The sequence below is a fragment of the Columba livia genome, chromosome 24, assembly GCF_036013475.1.
Source record: "Columba livia isolate bColLiv1 breed racing homer chromosome 24, bColLiv1.pat.W.v2, whole genome shotgun sequence".
In the NCBI taxonomy this organism is placed as follows: domain Eukaryota; kingdom Metazoa; phylum Chordata; class Aves; order Columbiformes; family Columbidae; genus Columba; species Columba livia.
Genome location: NC_088625.1, coordinates 2,304,829 through 2,327,390, shown reverse-complemented (window position 1 = coordinate 2,327,390; position 22,562 = coordinate 2,304,829). Strand labels below are relative to the sequence as shown.

Here is a 22,562-nt window from a genome sequence, read left to right as displayed (position 1 = left end):
TTCCCCACACCTCAGCCCCAATTTGGTTTTGCTAGTGACAAAAAGAAGGGACAAAAATGGCAAAGAAAGGCGAGCGGCCGTAAAAAGTGACAATATAAGGACTTCTTTAGGTGATTTTTTTTTAGAGACAGATTTCGCAGGAAGGTGCTGAGCACTTTTCAATACAGATGGAAATGATGCAGGAAAATAAAGGACGATATTTATTTGATTAAAAACCTCTCCCAGAAGGGAAATCCCGGTGGTTTTTTTGGGTGGTGTGAAGAGGCAGAGCAAAAAAAACCCAACTATTTATTTACCCTGAATTTAATCCCCAGTGACGCTTGTGTTTATCATGAGAAATCAATGGCTGTTAAGGGATTTTTGGGGGTGTTTTTTTCCCCTAGAGAAACTCAGGTGCGTTAATTTATCTCATTTACCAGCTGTATCAAAGGCTTGTGGGAGATGAACCTAAATTGCTGGAGGGTGAATTTCTACAAACATTTAAAAAGAAAGGGGGGGATTTAAAAAGGCAGAAAAGTTGGGTAATAAAAGGGGATTTTGGTGCTGTGATCCCCGTGTGAAAAATATGGGAGAATATAAAAAGGCTGAGAAATCGGTTGATAATTGATCTCCTTCTGCACAGCCCCACCTTGCTGCAGGAAGGGTAATTAAGGTTCAGTTCAGGATGGAAAGGAAGATTAAATTATTCACTTTGCACCTCACTTTGGCCTTTTTAGTCCTAAAAAGGGGGTTAAATACAGTTTTTTAACCCGGGAAATGATGCGGCTTTTGGGCGGCCACTCGTCTCTGACACCACCCCCCAGGACGGCCTTGGGCATGTCCCTTAATGTGACTGGTGGGTGATATCTCTGGGTGGCTGGGGAGGGGGGAACAGAGCACTGGGGAGGGGACAGGGGGTGACAGCGGTGCTGCTACACACCCCCCTGTCCCCGCCGTGTCCTTTGGCAGCTGGAGCGGGGGGAGTTCCCGCAGGACTCGGTGCTGAAGCAGCTTGAGGTGCTCAAGGAGGAGGAGAAGGAGTTTCAGAACCTGAAGGTGAGATGGACCTTGGGGACACGGCCCCAAACCCCCCCAGTCTGTCCCCAAGCCTGGGAGGGGGCTCGAAGCCACACCAGGTCCCCTTCTGTCCCGATCTGGGGGGGTAAACGTCACCCAAGTTCCCTTTTGCTTTGATTTGGGGGAGGGCATGACACCCATGTCCCCTTCAGGCCCCATTTGGGGGGGATGGCACCCATGTCCCCTAAAGCTCCAGTTTCGGTGGGGGTTAAGTGGCACCCACGTCCCCCTCTGCTTTGATTTAGGGGTCCAAGGGGTGCCCATGTCCCCTTTTACCCCAATTGGGGGGGGGAACCATCCCCCATATCCCCTTCTTCCCAAATGTTTTGGGGGTTAACTATCCCAAATGTCCCCTTCTGCCCCAATTTGGAGGCACAAGATCTGCTGACAGGAGGGGTTGGCAACATCCTCACCCATCACCAAGCGGGTGCCCCACACACCGGGGTACACATAGCAGGTGGGCACCCCCAAAACCTTATGTCCCCCTACCCAGTGTCCCCCAACACCCACTTTTACCCCCTCGCCAGGACCCCACCAACGGCTACTACAGCGTCAACACCTTCAAGGAGCATCACTCCACCCCCAGCATCTCGCTGTCGGGCGTCCCGGGGGGGGGGTGACCTGCGGGCCGGCGGTGTCCCCAAGCAGCGTGTCCCCACCGGGATGTCCTTCACCAACATCTACAGCACGCTGAGCGGGCAGAGCCGCCTCTTCGACTACGGGCAGCGGTTGGTGCTGGGGGTGGGCAGCAGCTCCATCGAGCTGTGCGAGCGCGAGTTCCAGCGCGGCTCCATGAGCGACAGCAGCTCCTTCCTGGACACGCAGTGTGACAGCAGCGTCAGCAGCGGTGGCGGCGGCAAGCAGGACGCCTACGTCCCCTTCGACAAGGCCAGCAAAGCCTCCGCGTCCTCCTCGCATCACTCCCAGTCGTCGTCCCAAAATTCCGACCCCAGCCGGCCACTTCAGAGGAGGATGCAGACGCACGTTTGAGTGTCCCCAGAGGTTCTGGGGGTGCTCGGGGACACATGGGACCCTCCGGGGTTGCTTGCACCCTCTAGGGACACTTGGGATTTTCTGGGGACACTCAGGATCCTCTGAAGATGTTTGGGACCCTCCAGGGACACATGGACCCTCTGGGGATTCTCTGGACACTCTGAGGACGTTCTGGATCCTCCAGGGGTGTTCGTGACCCTCTGGGGACACTCCGAACCCTCCGGGGATGCTTGGACCCTTTGGGACACTCAGGATCCTCCAGGGACACTTGGGCTCCTCCAGGGAACCTCTGAGGACCCTTGGGATCCTCCGGGGACATTTGGGACCCTCTGGGGACCATTAGGACCCTGCAGGGTTATTCTGGATCCTCTGGCAACACTTGGGTCCCTTCAGGGATGCCCAAGACCCTTTGGGGGACACTCAAGACCCTCTGGGGTTGCTCAGGTCCCTTTGGGGACAATTGGGACTCTCCAGGGATGGCTGGGACCTTCTGGGGACACTTGGGATCCTCTGGGGACACTCCCAGCAGAGGGAAGAGGCCAGAGCCAGTTCATCTCCCTCCCTGATTCGCTAAGCACAACCCCCCCGAGGTCACGCTGAGCCCTGGGGATGTGTTCCCCTGTCCCCCCCACAGGATGGGGGCATCCACACACCGTGTCCCCTCCATGGGTTTGGGGACATCCATGAGTGTCCCCCCCACCAGCTGCTCGCTGCCCCCTCCCCCGCATCTTGGTGTTCGCTGTCCATAATTAGAGGCCATTTTGGGGGATCCCCACACATGGGATGGGATGGGGGGAACACGGGTGACACAGGGACACCCCACCTTGCCCCAACGCTGTAGCAGTCAATACAAAGAGGTTGTTTTTCGTGGCACAGGTTGGGGACACCAGTGTCACCTTGTGGGCATGAGGCTCAGGGTGTCCCCACCTTGGGGACATGGGCCGATGACAAAGGGAGACTGAGGCGCAAAAGGGCCAGCGCTGGGGACACAGGGGACCTTTATTGGGCGTCCCCCCGACAGGGGACCCTGCACCCTGTGGGGGGACACCCCCATTCCCTGGAGCCAAGCACCCCCCTGTCCCCTCACCCACGGCCACTTGTCCCCAAGGGGGATGAAGGCTCCATGATAAATAAGCTTTTAAATTAATTAAATTAATGCCCCCCCAGCCAAGGGTCCCCAAGGTCACCCCAGCGCTAAGACCTGGTAAAAAAGAACATTTAAAAAATAAGGGGGGGAATTAAATACTTGGGGAGGAGGAGGCAAGATGGGGGATCTTAGGACCCCCAAAAATCAGCCCCTGTGTGGGGCCCTCGTCTGAATCTGAGGGGATTAAGGGAACCCCCCTGCCCGCCCCCCCAGGCCGGCTGGGAGGGACCCCCCCAACCCCAAAATCCCCCCCACCAAGGTCCTGGGGAGTGTCAGTGTGCCGGTAGCAAAAGGCGCGGCAGGCGTGGGGGGCTCCCTGCGCCCCCCCAAAGAGCCGTCCCCAACACCGGAGGGACCTGTGGGCCAGCACGGCCCCCCCAGCCCTGTCCCCAGGGGGTGATGAGGACATGGTGTCCCCCGCTCCGTGGTGGAGTCGTTGTCCCCGCAGTGGCCTCAGAAGTAGGTGAGGTTCTTGAGCAGCCCCAGCTCCAGCATCCGCTTGATGGCCATGGCCTCATGGGATACGTTGTGCTCCGACGCCTGGGAACAGGAGGGGACAATGGGGACAGAAGGTGACATCAAGGACAGGAAAGGGGGTTGGACATATTTTCCTCCTCCCAACTCCCCGCCTTGGCCAACCCATCGTGTTGGGTCGACCCACGGGGAGAACATCCCACTCAGCGTCACCAGGACGCTCCTGGGGACAAAATTGGGGATGACAGGAATAAAACTGAGGGTGACAAGGACAAAAAGGGGGGGTGGACACTCACGGCCATGGACTTGAGCGTGATCTGTTCGTAGTAGTGGATGGTTTGCTTCTTGTTGGCCAAGTCGGGGTAGCCGAAGCCAGCGATGTGCACCAGGTCGCAGAGATGCAGCGCCAGGGTGATGGCCAACAGCCCTGTGGTGGGTTTCTGGGTTGGGGACAACACCTGTCACCTCCCCTGTCCCTTGGGAGGGCGGGGGGGGACACACCAACCCCCCTTCTGTACCTGTTTGACTTTCCGTGGCTGCTTCATGGGCAGGTTGAGCAGCTTGGCCGCCGTCACCTCCATGAAATAGGGGTTGAGGACGCGCACGCGTTGCGGGTCAGCGTCCCAGATCAGCGGCGGCTGTTTCCAAAACCCTTTGCGAACCTGCCGGGGGACATCACAGCTCATCTCCATCCTTGGGGGGGGTTAGGATGAGGTTTAGACTCAGTTTTACCCCCCCTCACCCTTTTTTTGTCGTTGAGGATTGCCTCCAGCCACTGGAAATCCGCAGGTTTGAAGGGCACCAGCACCAGCAGCGTCTCTGGGTTGTTTTCCCTCCGGGGGTTAAAATGAGCCGATTCGGGGTAAAAAAGCCTCATGGTGGTTTTGGAACCCACGTCCTGCTCGTAACCGTGGACCGGGGCGTTGTTTAACCTTGGGGACGGGACACGGGGACGTGGCAGCGGCAGCAATGGTGGCGGCGGGGCGGGGTGGGACGCGGGGACGTACCTGATGACGATGTCGTAGGCATCAATGGTCTCACCCATGGAGCTGTTGCGCAGCCGGTGGCCATTTCCAACCACTGCACACCTGCGGCACTTCAGCCTGCCGGAGAAAAGCCCCGGCTTAGCAAGATCTGTCCTAAACCCAGCCGGGTTTAACCCCAAAAGGTGGGGTTTTAACCCTCAAGGCGAGGTTTCAACCCTGCAACCACCACCCCTGGGTTAAACCAGATCATCTCCAGAGCTCGTCTCCAACCACAACCATTTTGTGATTCTGTGATTTGGCCAAATTTGGAGCCCAAAATGAGCAAATCTCCCCCCACCTCAAATTAAAAAAAAAAGGCAGAAAAATGTCCCCAAACACCCCCCTGGTGTCACCTCTGGATGCTCTCGGGCACGGAGTAGTGGGTGATGGACAACAAGCGCAGGAGAACGTCTTCTGCAAAGCAAAGGTGGGGAGAAGGTGAGTTTCTGGGTGCTGCCCCGTCTCCTGCTCTTAATCATCAGAGATAATCCTCAACAGGGGTTTAATAAAGCCCGACACACCCAAAGTGTCTTTACAGGGACCACGCACCCACCCAGGGCAGGTAGATACACATTGTGAAGTCTAAAAATAAAGCGAACGTGGCAAGGAGGGGAAAAAATTAAACATTTGCCCCCGAAAAATCAACCTGCGTGTGTTTGGAAGTTAAAATCTCCCGGGTGGGGGGGCGGCGGGATGGACAGACAGACAGACGAACATGCCACCGGGACTCACCGCTGCCTTTGGTGCCGTAGGGCAGCTCATAGAGCGACGGAGTCTTCACCCAAAAATAATCCTTGAGCTGCAAGAAGAGCGGCTGCTCCCGGCTGTAGCTGCCGAGGACAAAGGGCCAGTGACATGGGGACAAGGTGACACAAAGGGGTGACATGGGGGGTGTCCTCGCTCTGCATTCCCCCCCTTTCCAAATACTCACTTGGCGATGAGCTGCACCGCTTTCTTTTCCACCTCCCCGAGGGGACACGTTGTCTTGTTTTCTTGCGCAGGGAAGTAAAAGCTGTAAGAGAAGAGGTGAAATAAATTAAAACATGTGACGCCGGCTCCTCTGTGTGTCCGCAAAGCTCTGGGGGAGGTTTAAGCCGGATTTAAGCTCGGTTTGTTGCTGGGCTTGCAGCCTGGCATTGGAAGGTGTTTCTCTTTCCCTGCTCACAGCACCCGCCGCCTTTCCCTTTCTCCCCAGCCCAAAAAATCACCAGAATTTGCCTCAAATCCCCGCAGAGCCCAACCTCACCTCCTTAAAACCAGAATTAAAAGCCACTCACAGCTGCGTGTACCCATCTTCCCGGTAGATTGCGTACCAAACCACCACCAGGAACAGCGCCAGAACCCCAAGGATCTTCCCTCCTGCACGGGGGGAGAGAAAAGGCAGCATTGAGGGGGTGGAAAAATCCAGTTTTGGGGTTGGAAACTCCAATTTAGGGGATGTAAGATTGCAGAAAGTCCCTTTTTCCAAGTTTCTACCCTGGTTTTGTACCCCAAAAACCACCCGTCCCGAATGCTCCAAGCTGCATCGACCCCAAAAGTCGAATTTCCCAAAGGAAATTCCCCCCGTTCCCGCTCAGAAAGAGGGAAACGGGATTTTATTCTCCTGTCCTGTGGGACTCACGAGACTTGTTGATCATTTTTCTGGGCGGGAGGAGGATCAGGCGAGGGCCGGAGGTCTCATTGTGGCCGCCGGTCGGCTGCAAAGAGGAAAAAAGGGAAAAATGAATCATCAAATGAGGTCAAAATCCAGCAGAGTGACCCCAAAACCCCATCCCAGGGGATGCAAAGATTCCCTGAGGGATTTATTGCTAATTAAATTCACACTTCTCTGCCCCACAGGCACCAAAAATTTGATTCATACGGAGTTTTCTAACACCAGGCGAGCGGTTGAGGTTCCTAAGGACCCTCCAGCTGAAATTCCAAAGGAAAAGAAAAGGATTAAAGAGGAAAATACATGAATTGAAGGAAAATACACAAAATAAACAAGCCCCCAGTGGGGGTTTCAGCTGCAAAACCCAACATGTTAAGTCCAGCCTAAGCTCAAACATTTGCCTGGCACCAGCCACTGTGGGGATGGAGCCAAAAGTGGAAAAATTCACTTACCGGCCAGGATAAAAGCTTTTGGGAAACGCGTGAGGTTTTGAATCCTGCTCTAAGCCCAGCTCAGAGTTAGGCTGGGCTTTGCAACGGTGTAACTGAGCTGCTCCCCACTCCGTCTCGAAGAAAAAAAGCGAGGGTGGGGAGGGTGTGAGATACTTGGCCAAGTACAAGGTGCACACCTGGGAGCAGGTAATTGTATTTGTAAGGGATTAATCACAGTCTTTGCGGGGGGAGGACACGGATCTCAGCACCTGACAAAGTAGCTTTTGGGGCAAAATACAGTAAAAAAGAGGAGAAACGGGACAAAAAACAGTCCCAGGAGAGCCAGGCTCTTCCCTTAGGCACCATCGGCTGCTGGGATTGACAGGGCAGGGAGGGTAATTAATTAAAAAGGGTGATTAAAAGCGAATTAATGGCAATTAAAATGTGTTAAAAGCAACGGGACACAGAACAAAGCAAGCTGTGTCTGACGGCGAAAACGAGGGATGGAGACGGATAGGGGGATCTCGCTGCTTTATATGTTACATTTACACAGAGATAATAAAATGATTCTAGATGATTCTAGCACCAAATCCACCCCCCCGCCCCAGCTCTTTCAGTGCCAAATCACCCCACACCAGGAAAACCCGCTCTGGCCCCCTCTGTTTGCTTTTGCGTACCAGCCTTTGGCAAAGAAGTATAACTTTCTATAAGTTCAGTGATCTCTTCCCAGGCTTGTGAACACAAGTTGTGCGGCCTTGACACAAACCGGATCTAACTAAGCCAGAGTGAAGGCTCTCGGGAGAAAACCAGAGCTGGCTGGGGAAGCGTTTGGAAATGTGGAGCAAAAAAGAACAAGCCCAGGTGGCCCTGAGGCACTGCCAGAGCAAATTCAACTCGCCCTGTCCCCAAATGCAGTATCCCTGGTACCCAAATACAGCATCCTTGTCCCCAAACACAGCATCTCTGGTACCCAAATGTGGCATCCCTGTCCTTTAATACAGCATCCCTGTCCCAAAATGTGGCATCTCTGGTGCCCTGCAGCATCCTCATCCCCAAATACAGCATCCCTGGTCCACTGCCCCATCCCTGTTCCCAAATACCGTGTCCCTTGTCCCCAAATACAGCGCCCCCATCCCCAAATACAGCATCTCTGGACCCCTACAGCACCCCTGTCCCTAAATACAGCATCGTCGTCCCCAAATATGGCATCACTGTCCCCGAATATGGCATCTCTGGTCCCCTGGAGCATCACTGGTACTCAAATACAACATCCCCGTCCCCAAATACAACATCCTTGTCCCTAAATGCAACATCCCTGGTCCCCTAGAGCATCCCTGTCCCCTACAGATCCCTGGTACTCAAATGCAGCATCCCTGTCCGCAAATACAGCATCCCTGGTCCCCTACAGCATCCCTGTCCCCAAATACAGCATCCCTGGTCCCCTACGGCATCCCTGTCCCCAAATACAGCATCCCTGGTCCCCTACAGCATCCCTGTCCCCAAATACAGCATCCCTGGTCCCCTCCAGCATCCCCGTCCCCAAATACAGCATCCCTGGTACCCAAGTGTGGCATCCCTGTCCCCAAATAGAGCAGCCCTGGTCCCCTGCAACATCCCTGTCCCCAAATGCAGCACCCCCGTCCCCAAATGCCCCCCAGACAGTGGGTTCGCCCCAGGCCGCCACCTCCCACTTCAAACCCCGCAGCTGCTGGGGGGAAATTCCCGGGCAGATCCCGCTCCCCACGCCGGGAACGGCATCTGAAAAACCCCCTTTCTTTGATGTGTGAACATCACAACCTCCAAAGCACCCCCAGGCGGGATATTATCACTGAATAAATCATTTCAATCCCTTAAACCCCCTCCCCCAAGTCACGTCGACCCAAAAAGTGCCAGCCAAGCCGCTCCCAAGCCCACGTTTAGGCCAAAAAATAAATATATTTAAAGCAGTGGAACAAGCATCTCCAACGGTTCACCCCCCAAAAAATACATTTTTAACCAGAGCTAAGCTGGATGTGGAGGGATCCCCCAATTTATAACCCTGGGATGTCCCAATGCTGCAATTTGGGGGGAAAAAGGGATTTATTTTTCCCAAAAAGCAGCAAATTGCAAGAGCGCAATCGCAGGTCATGGGTGCGGGAGGTTGCTTACAACACAGCACGGGGAGAAATAATCCAGCTTCATGTCACCACGCTGCATTTATCCTATTTTTAAGAGTCACTTGAAAGGAATCTTAATTACCTCTGCCGTTTCCTGAGCCCGCGGTATCCTCAGTGCACAATAATCCGGCCAAAGATTTATGATAAAAGAGAAAGAAATGATAATAAAGCAGCCCTGGTTGGCAAGTGAGCCCCAAGACAACACGTCCCGGTGACAAGGGTGCAGTTTGGGTGGTGGCGAATAAACAAGTATTTCCATGGGAGTACATCCCTAAAATAAACACGGGCCCATCCCGCGGGTTGGATATTATGATTATATTATATTCTAGAGGTTTAACCGCTCTTTTCCTATCACAAATCAATAAAATAAAGGCCATTTCTTGCCGGATGTGGGCAGGACAAGGGTGATGATTATACACCCCGCATTTTCGTTTAATCCCCCGCCCCAAAATAAGCAGCAGGAAGGGGAAGGCGACAAGGTTTAAAAAAATCAGCATTTGCAGCCAAAACCCAAGTGATGTGCAGATTAAGCGCAGTTCTCTGGGGGACAAATGGGATTTTGAGCCCCAGGGCTGAGTTATCCCATAAGCAGCTCCTGTCTTGGTGGCTTTGGGCTCCAAAAGTCCCTTTTTTGGGGTCCCCAAAGTCCCCTACCCCTTCACCGTCCCCTCGGCGAGGCTCAAAGCACCACCTTAAACCCTGCCCTGAGGTTTCGCTGCCGTTTCCTCCGCGCCTCCTGTTTTGCACCAGTAGAACTCCAGAAACAACCCCACCCCTTGTCCCCAGAACCTCGGAGCGGGGACAAGATTCACCCCCCTGCTCGCGCGTCCCCATGGCTCCTTTCTCCCAAATTAACAGCCACACGGGTAGGGGATATCCAGAAAATAACCCGATTTACACCCGTGGCATCAGGAGGGGGACGCACGTCCCGAGGGGACAATTCCAGGATGCTGGTGGCACCGGGGAGGTGACAAGTCGCAGCTACTTACGGTCCGTCCTCGGGGTCCCGGCAGGAGCTCGGCGGGGTCGACGGCGCCGTCCTCTCGTCCCCTGGTGAAGAAAATCAAGCAGAAGAACATGTTTAGGGCTTCACGCCGACTTCCGGAGGATCCAGCGGATCCCCAAATGTCCCCGGGGTGTCCTCATGCGTGACACGAGACGTGTGACCTCCCCGCAAAGCCACCGAGCTCCTCCAGCACCACCCAGAGCTCTCGGGTGTTTTAAGGAGGAGGTGCCAATGGTTTTTTGGCTTTTTTCCACCAAAATCCACCCCCTCCCCGGTTTTTAACTCACTCGGATTTTTAGGAAGGAAGCGCCGGTTTTTCCCAAGCTGGCCTGCCGTCCTGTTCCCAAATCCTGTGCCTTTTCCCCAAAAACTGCCCAAATTCCATGTATTTTCCCCCAAAAACTGTCTGAATTCCACATCCTCATAGAAAATCCTTATGACTTTGGGGGAGAAAAAGCCCCCGCGACACACAAAACCCCTCCTGCCATGCGGCCACCTCTCAAAGCAAAACCTCTTTCCTGGCGCACACCACTGAGCTGCATCCAGCTTAATTACCCCGGCTCATTAGCAGCAAGGCGGGGTCCAGGGGATAACCAGCCCAGCCAGGTGAAGCTCCAGTTTGGAGCTGGTTTTGTTCTTTGTTCTTCTTTGACATTTTTTGGGGGGGAAACAGCCAAACCGGTTGAGTTTGGGACTAAAAAACTTCACCTTCTCGCAGCCAGCGAAGCGTCCGACAAGGAGATCTTTTATTTAATGAATTATCAGAGCCGCTAATGAGGTTAAACTCTCCTGATTAAGCATTTTGTGGTGTAGAAGCAGAGAAATGATGATGGGGATGCTTGGAGGGACAAAGGGATTTGTTCTCAGCCTAAATCAGGGCGGTGTGATCCCTTTAAACCTAAACTCTCGCCTAAAGCTGGTCTTACCAGCTCCATGGGAGGAGCCGGATCATTTGCACCACAAGAAAATAACACCCTGTGCCCCAGAATCCTCGGGGGAAATAAAACCCTAAACAAACTGAATTTTGCTGCTTTTCCTCCCCGCGTTCTGTGCCTCAGTTTCCCCTCCTGTTGATGAGCATTAAAATAACAACTTCCAAAGCTCAGGCCTTACGCTCTGCCCACCTTCCTATCCGGGACCATCGTAGCTTGGGGTGGAAGGAAATAAAACCTGATGGCTCCATCCCGTCCCTTATTAAAGATTAAATCCTTTTGGGGAGGAATCCATGGAAGAGACCCCCATCGATTAATCGGTTATTAAATATATTTGACCGTTCGACATAAAACTATTTCATAAACCTCTCTTTCTATTAAACGCCCCGGAATGGCAGGAAAAGCAAAACCGCCGAGCCGGATTAACCAAAGTGGACCTAAAAATAAACCGGCGGTATTTAAGGATGAGCCTCCCACGAGAAAAACCTCCCTAAAAAGAGATAAAACCATGAGAAATCGCCGCTGTTTTCCAGGGGGGTGTTCAGCATTGCAGGTCGGAACAAGACAAAACCCCTATTTTGGGTTTATTTCTTAGCAAAACGCCGCCTTTCCGAGAGAAGAGCATCCCCAGGCATAAAGCCAGAGCTTTAGACCAGCCAGGCAAATGAATAATTAAGACTTAGAGCTGGATTTGCATAATACAGGTAACGTGTCAATTTAACTTGTAGATTTAGGGGGAATTAAGCAGCGAATTTGTTAATTACGGAGCAAAGGGAGCCTGAAAAGCCGATGCTGAAGGACCAGGATGCTAAAGCTGAGTTTTATGGGGGATGCAGCGCCAGGGCCAGTTTAGCCCCCAAAACCCTTGCGTTCCGCTTTATTTTTAGTCCCAACTCCCTATTTTTATTCCCAAAATCCTCTTCTTTTTATCCGCAAAGGCCCCCCTGGTTCCTCCAGCCTTAGTCTCAGCTGTAACCCCACAGCGTCGCGTTTAAGCCCAAAATCCCTTCGCTCATGCGGGGGATGCAGCGGAGACCCCAAACCCCAAATTCCAGCCTGGCTTATAGATATAAATATCTATTTTTTTAAAGAAAAAAAAGGAAATTAAAAAAAATATTGATAAAAACACACATTGGAAACATCACAAGCAGCTCAAAACCTGACGTGGGATCCAAATCGCGGCCCCAGCTCACACCAAGGCCCACAGGGTGAGTTGGTAACTCGGGTTTAAAAATAATACATTAAAGCTCGGCTTAGTCAGCGCAACCAGATCGCGGGACTAAGGATCCGGCCGGGGAAAAAAAAACGCCGGCAAGAGACATTTTGGAAAGGGGGGAAAAGCATCTGGAAGCGATCGGAGGCGCCGGAGCCTCTCCCGGGCGCGGCGGGGAATTCCAACGGCGTGAGCTCAGGTTCTGATTTAAATAAAAAGGAATAAAAACAAGCCCAAAAGTTCAGCTTACATGTATTTTTTCAATCGCAAATATCAAAGGAAATAAGCCAGCTAAGCCGCTCGGGCCTACCCAGCTTAGTGATTTAGGTTGGTCGTGATTCGTGAGCAAATAAACGCCCTGGTAGCTCACGTGCGGAGTAACATCAAAATAAACCCCAAAATACGCGACCGCGCGTCGGCACCGTGTTGGCGTTACCTCGCCAGTTCACCCGTCATTAATATAAATCACCTGTCCGAGCGCTCAAGACGTCCCCAGCGTCGCGAAAACCCCGCGCCCCGTCTTCATTTGTGATTATATCGCCATCCCGGCGCCTAAAAATGGTGTAAAACGGGCCGGCCGCGGGTCCCGCTCCGCTTCTCCCGCTGCAAATCCTGTTCGCTTTCCTCCGAAAATAAACCCCAACCTTCCAGCCCAACCCGGGTCACATGCGAGGGGTCAGCAGCTGGGAACGCAAAACATCAGCAAGAACTTGGCTTTGCTTTTCTCTTCTGGGTTTTTTTTTTTCCTCCCAAGAAGCCGCAGGATTTTCCAAGAAAAAGCTCGAGGAAAATGAGGCAAAAAGCACCAAAAAAAGAGCCGGAGAAGTTGCGAAGAGCAGCGTGAAAACCTCAGCTGGTGGTTTGAAGCACAGGGATGCCCCAAACTGGGAAAAATCCCAGCTTGGCGACTTAGTCCTGAGTTTAAACCAGGGCTTAAATGATGTTTTCACTTCTTAAATCCTCACTGGAGGTGCAAGCAGCGATTTAGCAATACCGATAATTAAGCGCGGGGTTAGGAGGAGTCCAGCAAAGCGTCCGTGGGTGCCTAACGATGCAGGAGCTCGTTAGAGGCGGGACAGGTCGTTAGATGGGATGGGTTCAACCTTACTTCAAAAAATCATCATTAAGAATAAAAAATCCCAACAAAAGATAGAAATAAAGCAGCTTTCTGACCATGGGATGGTGGGGGGTGAACCGGGGGGGGTTAAGCTTGGGTCCCTCCACCTCTAAATTGCATAAGCTTGGCTTAGATGGGGGTCTAAATCACACCCCCCATGCAAACCTGCCTGTTCTCCCCCTGCCCAGAAAAAGGCGAAACACCAGAGTTTTTGCTCAAACATCCCCATTTTGCTCAAGCCCCCAATTTCCTCCCCCAATTTCCCCCCCCCCCCATTTTGCTGAACCCCCCCCCCCGCATTTTGCACAACTCCCCCTATTTTACACCCCCCCCCAATTTTGCTAATCCCCCTTCTTTTCCTCAAAACCCCCCATTTTGCACAACCCCCCCAACTTCACTCAAACCCCCTTATTTCCCTCAACCCCTCCAATACTCCTCAACCCCCCCGATTTTGCTCAGCCCCCCCCTATTTTACTCAATCCTCCAATTCTGCTCAAACTCCCCTAATTTTCTCACCCCCCCATTTTGCTCAAACCCCCTTATTTTCCTCACCCCCCATAATTTTGCTCATATCCCCCGTATTCCTCACCCCCCCCTTTTTTACCCAAATCCCCCCAATTTCACTCAAACCCCCCTAATTTCCTCAACCTCCCCATTTTGCTAAACTCCCCCATTTCCCTCAGCCCCCCCTATTTTGCTAACCCCCCTATTTTCCTCAAAACCCCCCTATTTTGCTAACCCCCCCATTTTCCTCAACCCCCCCATTTTGCTGAACCACCTCCCTATTTCCCTCAACCCCCCCATTTCCCTGGCCCCTCCATTCTCCTCAAGTCCCCCCGTTCTCCTCACCCCCCTCCATTCTTCCCCCCCCCCCCCCCCCGCCTCGTTCTGCTCCCTCCCCGGTTCACACACACACACAGGGGGGGTCCCTTTGTGTGTCCCCCCACTTTGGGGACAGTCCCGGACTCACCATGGGCGGCGCAGGGGGGACCCACGATCGTGCGGGCGGTGAGCGGCGGGGGGGGCGAGGGCGCCTGCGCACAGAGCGAGGGGAGGGACCACCATGGGACCACCCCCTGCCATTGTCACCCCCTTGCTATTGTCACCCCCCTTGTCCTGTCACCCCCCTGGCATTGCCATCCCCCACCCGGCCCCACCGCGGGGGTGACAAACGCGACGCTCCCGCTCAAATCACAGCGCCCTCCCCTGGGAATTGAACCCCCCAGGTTTTGGAATCAACTCGGGGGGGCAAAGGGTCCCCCCCTAATCTGGGGTGTCATTGTCACCGAGTGTCACTGTCACCCCCGCACGGGGGCTCCGCTGAAAGGCTTCACTTCAAATCCTCAATATTGGATATTTTTAAAAGAAAAGTAAATTTGGGGTATTACATTTTAAAAATCATCAATATTCAGTAACATCTTTAAACATCATTATTGGGTATTTTTTTAATTATCAATATTGGGTGAGGGTTTTTTTTTTTAAATCATGAATATTGGGGTTTTTTTCTTTCTTAAAAACATCAATATTGGATTTTTTTAAAAATCATCAATATTGGGGTTTTTTGCTTTTTTAAAATCATCAATATTGGGGTTGTTTTTTTCCTTAAAATCATCAATATTTCGAGGGGTATTTTTTACAAGTATCAGATATTTTATTTCTTAAAATCATCAATATGGGGTGTTTTCCTTCCTTAAAATCACCAGTAGTGGCTATTTTATTTCCTTAAAATCATCACTATTGGGGTAATCATCCTCGCTAATTATACTCACCGCTAATGACTACGCCCAACCCAAATATTTCATTTAGACAAGGAGAAATTAACAGTTTGATTAATCCTGGGGAAAATTTGCAATAAAAATTCATTAAGATGCTTCAAAAATTCCATTTTTCTTCTTTTCCAAAATATCTGAAGACCATGGAAGGTTCCCAGGTGCCCAACCACCTCCAGCTCCTAAATCCAACACATTCTGCTGCGAAACAAGGGGGAAAATTGCCCTAAAAAGATTCATCTTGGCTTTGTTACTGCAAAACCAGCTGTTTTTTGCAGAGAGGTGGCCGTGTTCAGCTGCGAGAAGGTACCAGGGAACTGCCTGACCTGAATATTAATTAATAGTTATTAATGAGATGATGCGTTACCTTCCCATCGTGCCACCACTTGGGCAGAAAAACGAGACGTTTTATTGATTTGGGGTTTATTTTTTCAACGAGTGCGCTGGGACGTGTTGCAAAACCTCGAGAAGTCCATGGTAGGGTGGGGCTGCTCTTTCCAACAAGCTCGTTTAAGCCAAATTATGACTAATTAGCCAAAAATCAGGCTGCTTTGACTAATGAGCCAAAAACCAAGCTGCAGGCGCAGTCACGTCTGCCTTTGTGAGGATTTGGGTTAGTAATTCTACTTATCTGCAGCAAGAAAGCCTGGGAAAGCCACAATCCTACACCTAGGAGTAAAGTTGTAGGAAATAAGTGGATTTTCTGAGGACAGCGGGGGTTTTTTAAGTCCTGGATTTAGGCTGAGTTTCAGGTCAAGAAGATTGAGGCGCTCACCATGCGTAATAAAAAGCGCAACACGACGGGGGTTAATCAATTTTTTAATTGATTTGAGCACAAGGAACGGGTTCCGCCGCACGCGTACAAAATCGGAGTTAAAAATATACAACTAAAGGGACGAAAGTTGGAAAATAAGGAAAATAGAACGGGTTTTATTAAGAGTAAAAAAACGATACAAAAGGACCCGCGGTGGGTCACGCTCTTCCCGCCTCTCGGAATTTGTGGAAGAGGGGCTCGTCGGCGCGGAGGGCGAAGGTCAAGGCACGTTTTTGGTAAAACGCTGGGTCGGCGGCGAGGTTGTCGATGACATCGGCCAGGAGATGGGCGCGCTCGACACCGCTGCCCGGCGCCTCGTAGCCCAGCGCTGTGAAATGCACGTGCAGGTGATAGTAGGAGGGCTGGTAATGCAGGTACACGCGCAGACGGGACGCGGCGATGCCGAAACGCTTCGTTACGGCCTCCTAAAGAGAGAAGAAAACAAACATCAGAGAGAAAACCAAGCGGGGAGGGCACGGGGAAGCGCAGGGACGGACAGACCTTGCAGCGGACGGAAAATTTCTGCATCCTCGGCGAGTTTTTTTTCCCTTCCGCGCTTATCGCTTCGGTAACTTAGAGTGATCCTGTTACCAGGCAGTGTAATTAAAGCTAAAAACGGCGGTGGCGAAGTCCAGCGCGGTGGGTCAGGCGGCGACTCGATGCGATATGATCCCCTGACTAATCTCGTTAATTAATCTCTGCTTTCCCCGGCGCGATTACTTTCCGAATTTCCGAAAGAGGGTGGAAAAAACCCGTCAGTCGGTAAAACCCATCAAGGGGAAGAATGTTATCGACACGAGGAGCCCCGAAACACCTCGAATTTGGCACAAGAGATCAGGCTGTGTCATGAGCTCTCGGAGAAGCGCAGCAGGCGGGACCAGCCTCACGCTTACCTCGCCTTCTCGTAAAATGTTCCTGAGCAGCGGAAGGTGCTCGGCCGTGAGATCCCGAAGTGATTTGAGGTCCCGGCGGTGAACGAGGGCGATCAGGTAGAGATCGTCCAGCTGCAGAGAGACGGGACGGTGAGAAAAGTGATGAGAAAAAGAGCAGATGGAGGAATCAACGCTTTAGATCTGATGCCAACCGCGGCTTTCTGGGCTGCCTCTGAAATGTTAAACCCAGTATGAACCTCCCAGGACAAAATAAAGACAAACGCACCACACCTCGAAGTGTAATTTTTAGATAAACTGGGGTTTGGGCAGGAATAAGCCACAGAGATGAGCTTCACCCCCACTGATAAACAGCAAGATGACAAATATTTCCCCCACTTTAAAGGCAAATCCATCCGTCAGCTCTTTTCTACGGTCAATTTTCCCCGAGTCAAAGACCTTCCTCTGTTTCCTCTGCACAAAGAGCCAGTCGCACCGGTTCTATAAATATGATTTTCGAGGTTTAATGGGTTGCCGGCCAACCCCAGTGCAGTAAAATAAGGTGATTCGGCAGCTCACAGCCGGATTTGGCGTCTCCCGAAGCGCTGACCAAATTCAATGTTTAACAAGATGTAGGGTTGGGGATAATTACACTTCAAAACAAATTAAAATAAAACTAAAAATCACTGTCTGCTTCAGCTAAATTAGTGGCTTTCTAAAAATATAAACGCTCTTTAGATCTTTGAGAAACACATCTGGATATTTGAAAACAGGTTTTTGTCCCAAAAGCAGAGAAATCCTACAATTTAAACACTCCCTGACCATAATGGGAATACAACAGGGAAATACATCAAGGAAAAACCCCAAATTTTTAGCCCGTTCACCTGCAATTCTGCCACAAGTCACAAAGCTCGGTTCTAGCGAGGATTTACAGCAAGGCTTTGCTGATCCTTCCTGTCCAGGAACATCTCAAGAAAAGGGAGCCCAAGGAAATAATTTAGGATTAACAGTCTGAGCTTAACAAAATTGGCGTTTCAAAAAGCAGCCACTCCCATGAGGGATTAAGTAGCCGCTTCTAAGCTCAGCAGGAGCAAATATACAGCTGGGTTCAGGTTCAACCCCATCATGACAAGATTTGGGCTGATACAGGGAAGAGAAAGTGAAGCTAATTAATAAATCACGCCTGTTTTGCGGTGTCTGCAATTAGGCCCTGGCAACATCACCGCTTAACGACGGCGTGAACAGGAAGGACTCAAAATGTAATTATTGTGCTCTCAGCAGCACCAAAGTGGACGTTTCCTCTGGATTAGCATCCCACAAGCAGCTTCTCTTCAAATATCAAGAGGAGCAAACGAACCTGGTTTTGATTCCACTTAAAATCTGGAACTAGAACGAAGCCGTCGCAAGGATCGGGGTTTTCATGGACGATCCGATCGGCCTCGGCTTTCTTCTCCAGGATATTATACACCCACTGAAAGAGAAAGACATGATTCATAAACCATCAGAGGAAAAGAAAAACAAAACCTCAGGCATAGTTAGCCCAAGCTCATGGATTAGTGCATGTTCACTGCTAGTAAAATATAAAACCAAAAAATAAAGAGATAGTTTAGCCCAGCATAGAAACATTTACAACAAAACACGCTTGATGCTCTAAGTTTAAGTTGAGCTTAAGTGCTGGACTAGCAAAGGAGCCCCCAGCCAGGTCTCTAGAAGATAAGGCAGCAGAAAACAGGCGGAAACCATTCTGAAACTTCACTTGACACTCAAACTGGGGAACTCTGGCAAGTGTTTAATTAATCTCATCAAAACTCAGGATCATTGTGCACTGATCCGAATAAATCCTTAGGGACCAACCAACTATCCTCCATTGATCTTGCATTTTTTGCTTAAATATCTGGTCTTTTCCCCCTAGAAACGGCATCTTAGAGCAGATTAGACCCTCGTGGTGATTTTTGGAAAGCACGGCACACGATCGCTGTGCTCCGTGACCCCAGCGGCAAAGCGGGGCAGGAAACTCCACAGGAAATCAGAGTTAGTCTTTTGGGCTTTTATTTTCTAATTCCTGCTCTTTTCAGACAAGGCAAAGTTTAAACCCCCATGCGACAGGCGGCTCATCAGCTGATGGCTCTCGCCGTTTCCAGCGAGGAAAACGCACGTCCAGAGTGAAGCACCACAATAAAACCATTATCCCCAAAGAATCCGCGCTTCGCATCCTCCGGCAGAAAACAGAGACGCCTCTGTAGTCCCCCGATATTTCTGTTACGCTTCACATTTCCCCTTCCACTTGTTTAAAAGCAGTTAAAGACAAAAACCAGCATTATCAAATCACGGAGGTCAAGGACTGGCTGTGCCGGCTGCAGACGCTCGCCAGGAATGTTTCCATGGACAAAAATCTGATTTTGGGGGGTTTATTTTGAACGGATAGCCTCGGCAAACCCAGGATTTGGTTTATTCCTCCTTCTGCATGGGCTGCCGTGAATCATTCCTACAGATTTGTGTTCCTTTGGGCTCTAAATAAGCCAATCTTGGAAGAAAACCGCACCTGAACGCTGAAGCTCTGGGACTGGATAAAAGGCAGCGTGATTTGGGTGTAATCCTCCCAGGTTTCGCGGACGAGGTGCACGTCTTGCCGGAGATATTTCTGGATATGTTTCTCCGTAGCTGGGAACACCACCGTGGTTTTGATCTCTAGAAAATAAACATTATTGACTTAGTTATCACCATGGGCAAAAGCCGTGTCCTTCAGTCTCAAGGTCAAGGGCACAGGGATGGATTCGGCGCAGAAATGGGTTAAAACAGCACAAAACGAGCCAAGGGAAAGAGGTTTGGGTGATTCCCCCTGCACTAGAAAGCAAATAAAGAGCAATCAGCTGTTTAATTTAGCAAAATAAAAAAAGCAATCCCTGTTTATCCTTGAGATTCAAAAGCTTCGCTGTGGAATTTCTGTGGCGTTAGACAAGACGCAAACGCACACGTCGTGGACTTGGCAGCATCGAGACTGCCCCGCGACAGTGGAAAAGGGCGAAAATATCTCCCTTTTGGCCAAAATCAATGTGTGATACAGAGCCTGACGCAACTCCCAGCACAGCGGCAGCGCCGCTGCCTTCCCAGCTGCACTAAAACTTAAGGCAGGAAGGAGAAAAACCCCACATGGCTTTTATTTAAGTTTTCTGGTTGTGTTATTTTTTAAGGCCGGCGCTGCACAAGCTGGGAGACTCTGCCTTTCCATCCCCGCCAAACCCGGCTTCATGAAATCCACAGGAAAATATTGGTCATGCGAAATACGAAAACCGCAAAGGCTGATTCCCACCGCGTGCATGTTCAAACAGGGTTGTTTTCCAGGACTCAACTGGCACTTGTAACAGGGTGATGTAACAGCAAAGAAAAAACAGTATTAAAAAACAAAAAGACAAGTCTGTAGCTTCTCAAAAAAGCAGCAAAAGAGAGAAAACCAAAAGACAAGCTCAGGTTGAGCAGCAACAAAACTTGTCCCCTCTCCTGCTCTAAACGAGCGCAAAAAACCAACATGAGACAAGAAACAAAAATCAAAACACCAGCTCAGTTTGGGGAATGTACGGAAAAAAAGGGCTGAAGGAAACTGTTGCCAAGAGGAGATGAAAAAACACGTTATAACAGAGCGGTGGTTTTTATTTCTGTGTAAATCAGAGTTTTCTCCTCCGGGAGATGAACCAACCTCCTCAGCGCAGCTCGTGCGAGTTCCCCCAGCTCCACACTGCCTAAAACCAGCCGGGTGTTTGGGCTGGAAAAGGCAGAGCTATGTCTCATGTCCCACAGGACTGAATATTTTCCTTCCACGCTTTCCCATTTCTCCCACAATTTGAAGAGATGGAGCTGGAGCATCTCCCAGTTTGCTCATTTTGAGATGTTTTCAATAAGCTTCAGGCTGTGGCGCAGGGAGACGTTCCCTGATAAAAGCCCGAGAATTACACCAGTGTGGCAAAACACGACATCCCGCTGCTGCTTTTTGCTGGAAATGGCAAAATCCCCTCGCTAAATGGGCGCGGAGCTGGAGGTTACGGGGAGAAAATGTAGATTGAACCATCTGGGCCTTGAAATCGAGCAGGAAAATCTTTGCCCACAATCGCTCAACGTCCAGGGATTTCTCAGAAGTCCTGACGTGGTTTGCAGCCTCACACAAAGTTCTCCTCCTTTGTTTGAGGTTTATGAGGCTCCTTCCTCGAGCTGTGACTCAGCTCGAAAAAAGGCAATTTCCTTCCCATCCTGATGCACGGGAGCCAGACCCGCTGCCTACCAGCCACTTGAAAATTCATTTCAAAAGAAGCTTCAGCAGAAGGAAGTCGGAGGCTTTTCTGCATTCAACTTACAAGGGGAACAGCACAAACGCTGATCCAAAAGCACAGCGGGTTTGGTGAAACAAAAAACGCGGCCGGACCAAATGCGCCACACAAAGGCGCATCGAACATCCCGAAAATTTAATTCGAGTTTGAATTCTAAATTTCAAAATTTAATCCACATGACTTCTTACTTCAGGCTGTCGCTCTGATTAATTTTGACCGTTCAACCTGTTCGGCCGTAATTGAGTTTAGAGAACATCGATGCGTAATTAATCGCTGCACTCAGGGAATTTAAACACAGAGCAAATTGCAGGACACCTTTTCTACCGTGACAAGAACCTGTCTCGTGGGATAAAGTTCTCCGACCTCATCACACATGGTTTTTAATTGTGTTTTAGAACATACGGATGCATGAAATCAGCAGGGACAGGCACCGGGGTCAGCAGAGTTTAAATCCCTTCGGCAAACACGGTACTTGTCCATCATTAACAGGTAATATCGAGCAGTGAAAATACAACCACAAAAGATGACACCCTGGATGAGAAAAAGCTGACGTGTGCGCTCTGCAGAGATAATTTTTAAAGTAAACCTTACGGGAACAAATAATATCTTAATCAGATTAACTGGTATTGGTGAAAAAAGGAAACAGAAGGAAATATTTCAGATGCCCAAGCCCTTTAAATCACAGCATAGTTGACCGCAAATAAGTGACGGCTGTTAAACGGCAGCCAAAAAGGGGTGAAATGAGGCATCGTCACCGCGTTGGCCCCTCTGGAACTGGCAGGAAGGTGACAACCAGCACCCCAACCCCTCCTGGACACCAAAAAGCGCTCACCGCTCAGCTCCGGGGGAGGGTAGAGGTGGTAGGTGCTGTAGATGTCATTGCGCATCTGCAGCTCCAGCTTTACATGTTTCTTCAGCAGGTCTGAGAGCTTCTCCTCCTGGAATGGGGTCTTTTCCAGGATGATCACGGCGTCTGTGCCCTCGCCGGAGGGGCCGGTCGCCTGGAGTAAGAACAGAAAAAGCCGTCAATAAACATAAATCCAGCGCTGGATGGAGAATTCAAGGCTGAGACCTCACCCAGGAACCACAGCAGACACCTCACAGCCCCTTAATTCCTTAGGACAAACCCCCCTCCCACGCAAGCCACCAAAAATAAAGGAGGCGCAGCAGGAATCTGCTCCAACAGGTGGTTTTTGGGGGGAACCACGGGATGAGGACGACATTTCAAGCCCATTTACACCTCCCCAGATGCTCCTACATCACCAGTGTCACCTCAGGTAGTCACGAGGTGATGTGAGGACACATAGACGCCACTGACCGGGTGGTCGGAGGGTCAGGGTACAAATTTAAGCCGTTTCAGGGCAGGAAGGAGGAGCCACAACTTTAAAAATTTATTACAAATTTCCTTTTACAGCACGATTGACATGCCCGTCCCTATTTTCAGCCAAAGAGTTAGCATCTTGCTTGCAATTCAACGCCAATTTACCCACCGACCGCAAAAAACGCGCTCACAGGGTCAAAAGCATCAGTTATACTAATAAGAAGTAATAAAATTAGGCTTAAAATACAGTTTCTGGCGCTGAGCAGCCG

The 22,562-nt window shown here is 50.8% G+C and overlaps 3 protein-coding genes across 18 annotated transcripts in view; 1 reads left to right on the top strand and 2 right to left on the bottom strand.

Moving 5' to 3' along the window:
• The window catches only part of KIRREL3 (kirre like nephrin family adhesion molecule 3), a 219,468-nt gene extending 217,189 nt beyond the window's left edge, over positions 1–2,279 (top strand). The window contains 3 exon segments of the mRNA XM_021295955.2: positions 949–1,035; positions 1,584–1,670; positions 1,672–2,279. Coding sequence (XP_021151630.1) covers positions 949–1,035; positions 1,584–1,670; positions 1,672–2,046 — 549 coding nt within the window. The 3' untranslated portion in view covers positions 2,047–2,279.
• A 751-nt stretch (positions 2,280–3,030) lies between these two features.
• Positions 3,031–16,787, bottom strand: ST3GAL4 (ST3 beta-galactoside alpha-2,3-sialyltransferase 4). Of its 15 annotated transcripts, none has more exons than XM_065040329.1 (13): positions 14,172–14,220; positions 9,923–9,983; positions 9,016–9,043; positions 6,317–6,392; positions 5,973–6,054; positions 5,627–5,707; positions 5,428–5,525; positions 5,049–5,109; positions 4,678–4,773; positions 4,413–4,602; positions 4,189–4,332; positions 3,967–4,110; positions 3,031–3,736 (listed from the first exon to the last, which is right to left on the bottom strand). In XM_065040329.1, the coding sequence occupies exons 4-13, from the start codon at positions 6,330–6,332 to the stop codon at positions 3,650–3,652; spliced, it is 999 nt and encodes a 332-aa protein (XP_064896401.1). In that variant the 5' UTR covers positions 6,333–6,392; positions 9,016–9,043; positions 9,923–9,983; positions 14,172–14,220; the 3' UTR covers positions 3,031–3,649. The 15 variants fall into 15 exon arrangements, with proteins under 15 accessions (XP_064896401.1, XP_064896395.1, XP_064896396.1 ...); XM_065040333.1 differs by lacking the exon at positions 14,172–14,220 and adding an exon at positions 16,678–16,787 and having other exon boundaries at positions 3,250–3,736; positions 3,967–4,097; positions 9,016–9,064; XM_065040334.1 differs by lacking the exon at positions 14,172–14,220 and adding an exon at positions 16,678–16,787 and having other exon boundaries at positions 3,250–3,736; positions 3,967–4,097.
• Positions 15,773–22,562, bottom strand: part of DCPS (decapping enzyme, scavenger) — a 7,892-nt gene continuing 1,102 nt past the window's right edge. For both annotated transcript variants that reach the window (XM_065040342.1, XM_065040343.1), the window contains exons 2-6: positions 21,805–21,973; positions 19,196–19,341; positions 18,011–18,124; positions 16,678–16,788; positions 15,773–16,209 (exon numbers count right to left, since the gene is read on the bottom strand). In XM_065040342.1, coding sequence (XP_064896414.1) covers positions 15,943–16,209; positions 16,678–16,788; positions 18,011–18,124; positions 19,196–19,341; positions 21,805–21,973 — 807 coding nt within the window. In that variant the 3' untranslated portion in view covers positions 15,773–15,942. The remainder of the gene's footprint in view (positions 16,210–16,677; positions 16,789–18,010; positions 18,125–19,195; positions 19,342–21,804; positions 21,974–22,562) is intronic.

Excerpts from the sequence above, each read along its gene's own strand:
- ST3GAL4 (XM_065040322.1), bottom strand. The coding sequence starts at position 9,192 with ATGGAAATACTTGTTTATTCGCCACCACCCAAACTGCACCCTTGTCAC. Across the intron at positions 6,393-9,015 it reads GGGCTCAGGAAACGGCAGAG|CCGACCGGCGGCCACAATGA; the intron begins GTAATTAAGATT and ends TCCTCTTTGCAG. Across the intron at positions 5,110-5,427 it reads CTACGGCACCAAAGGCAGCG|AAGACGTTCTCCTGCGCTTG; the intron begins GTGAGTCCCGGT and ends TTTGCTTTGCAG.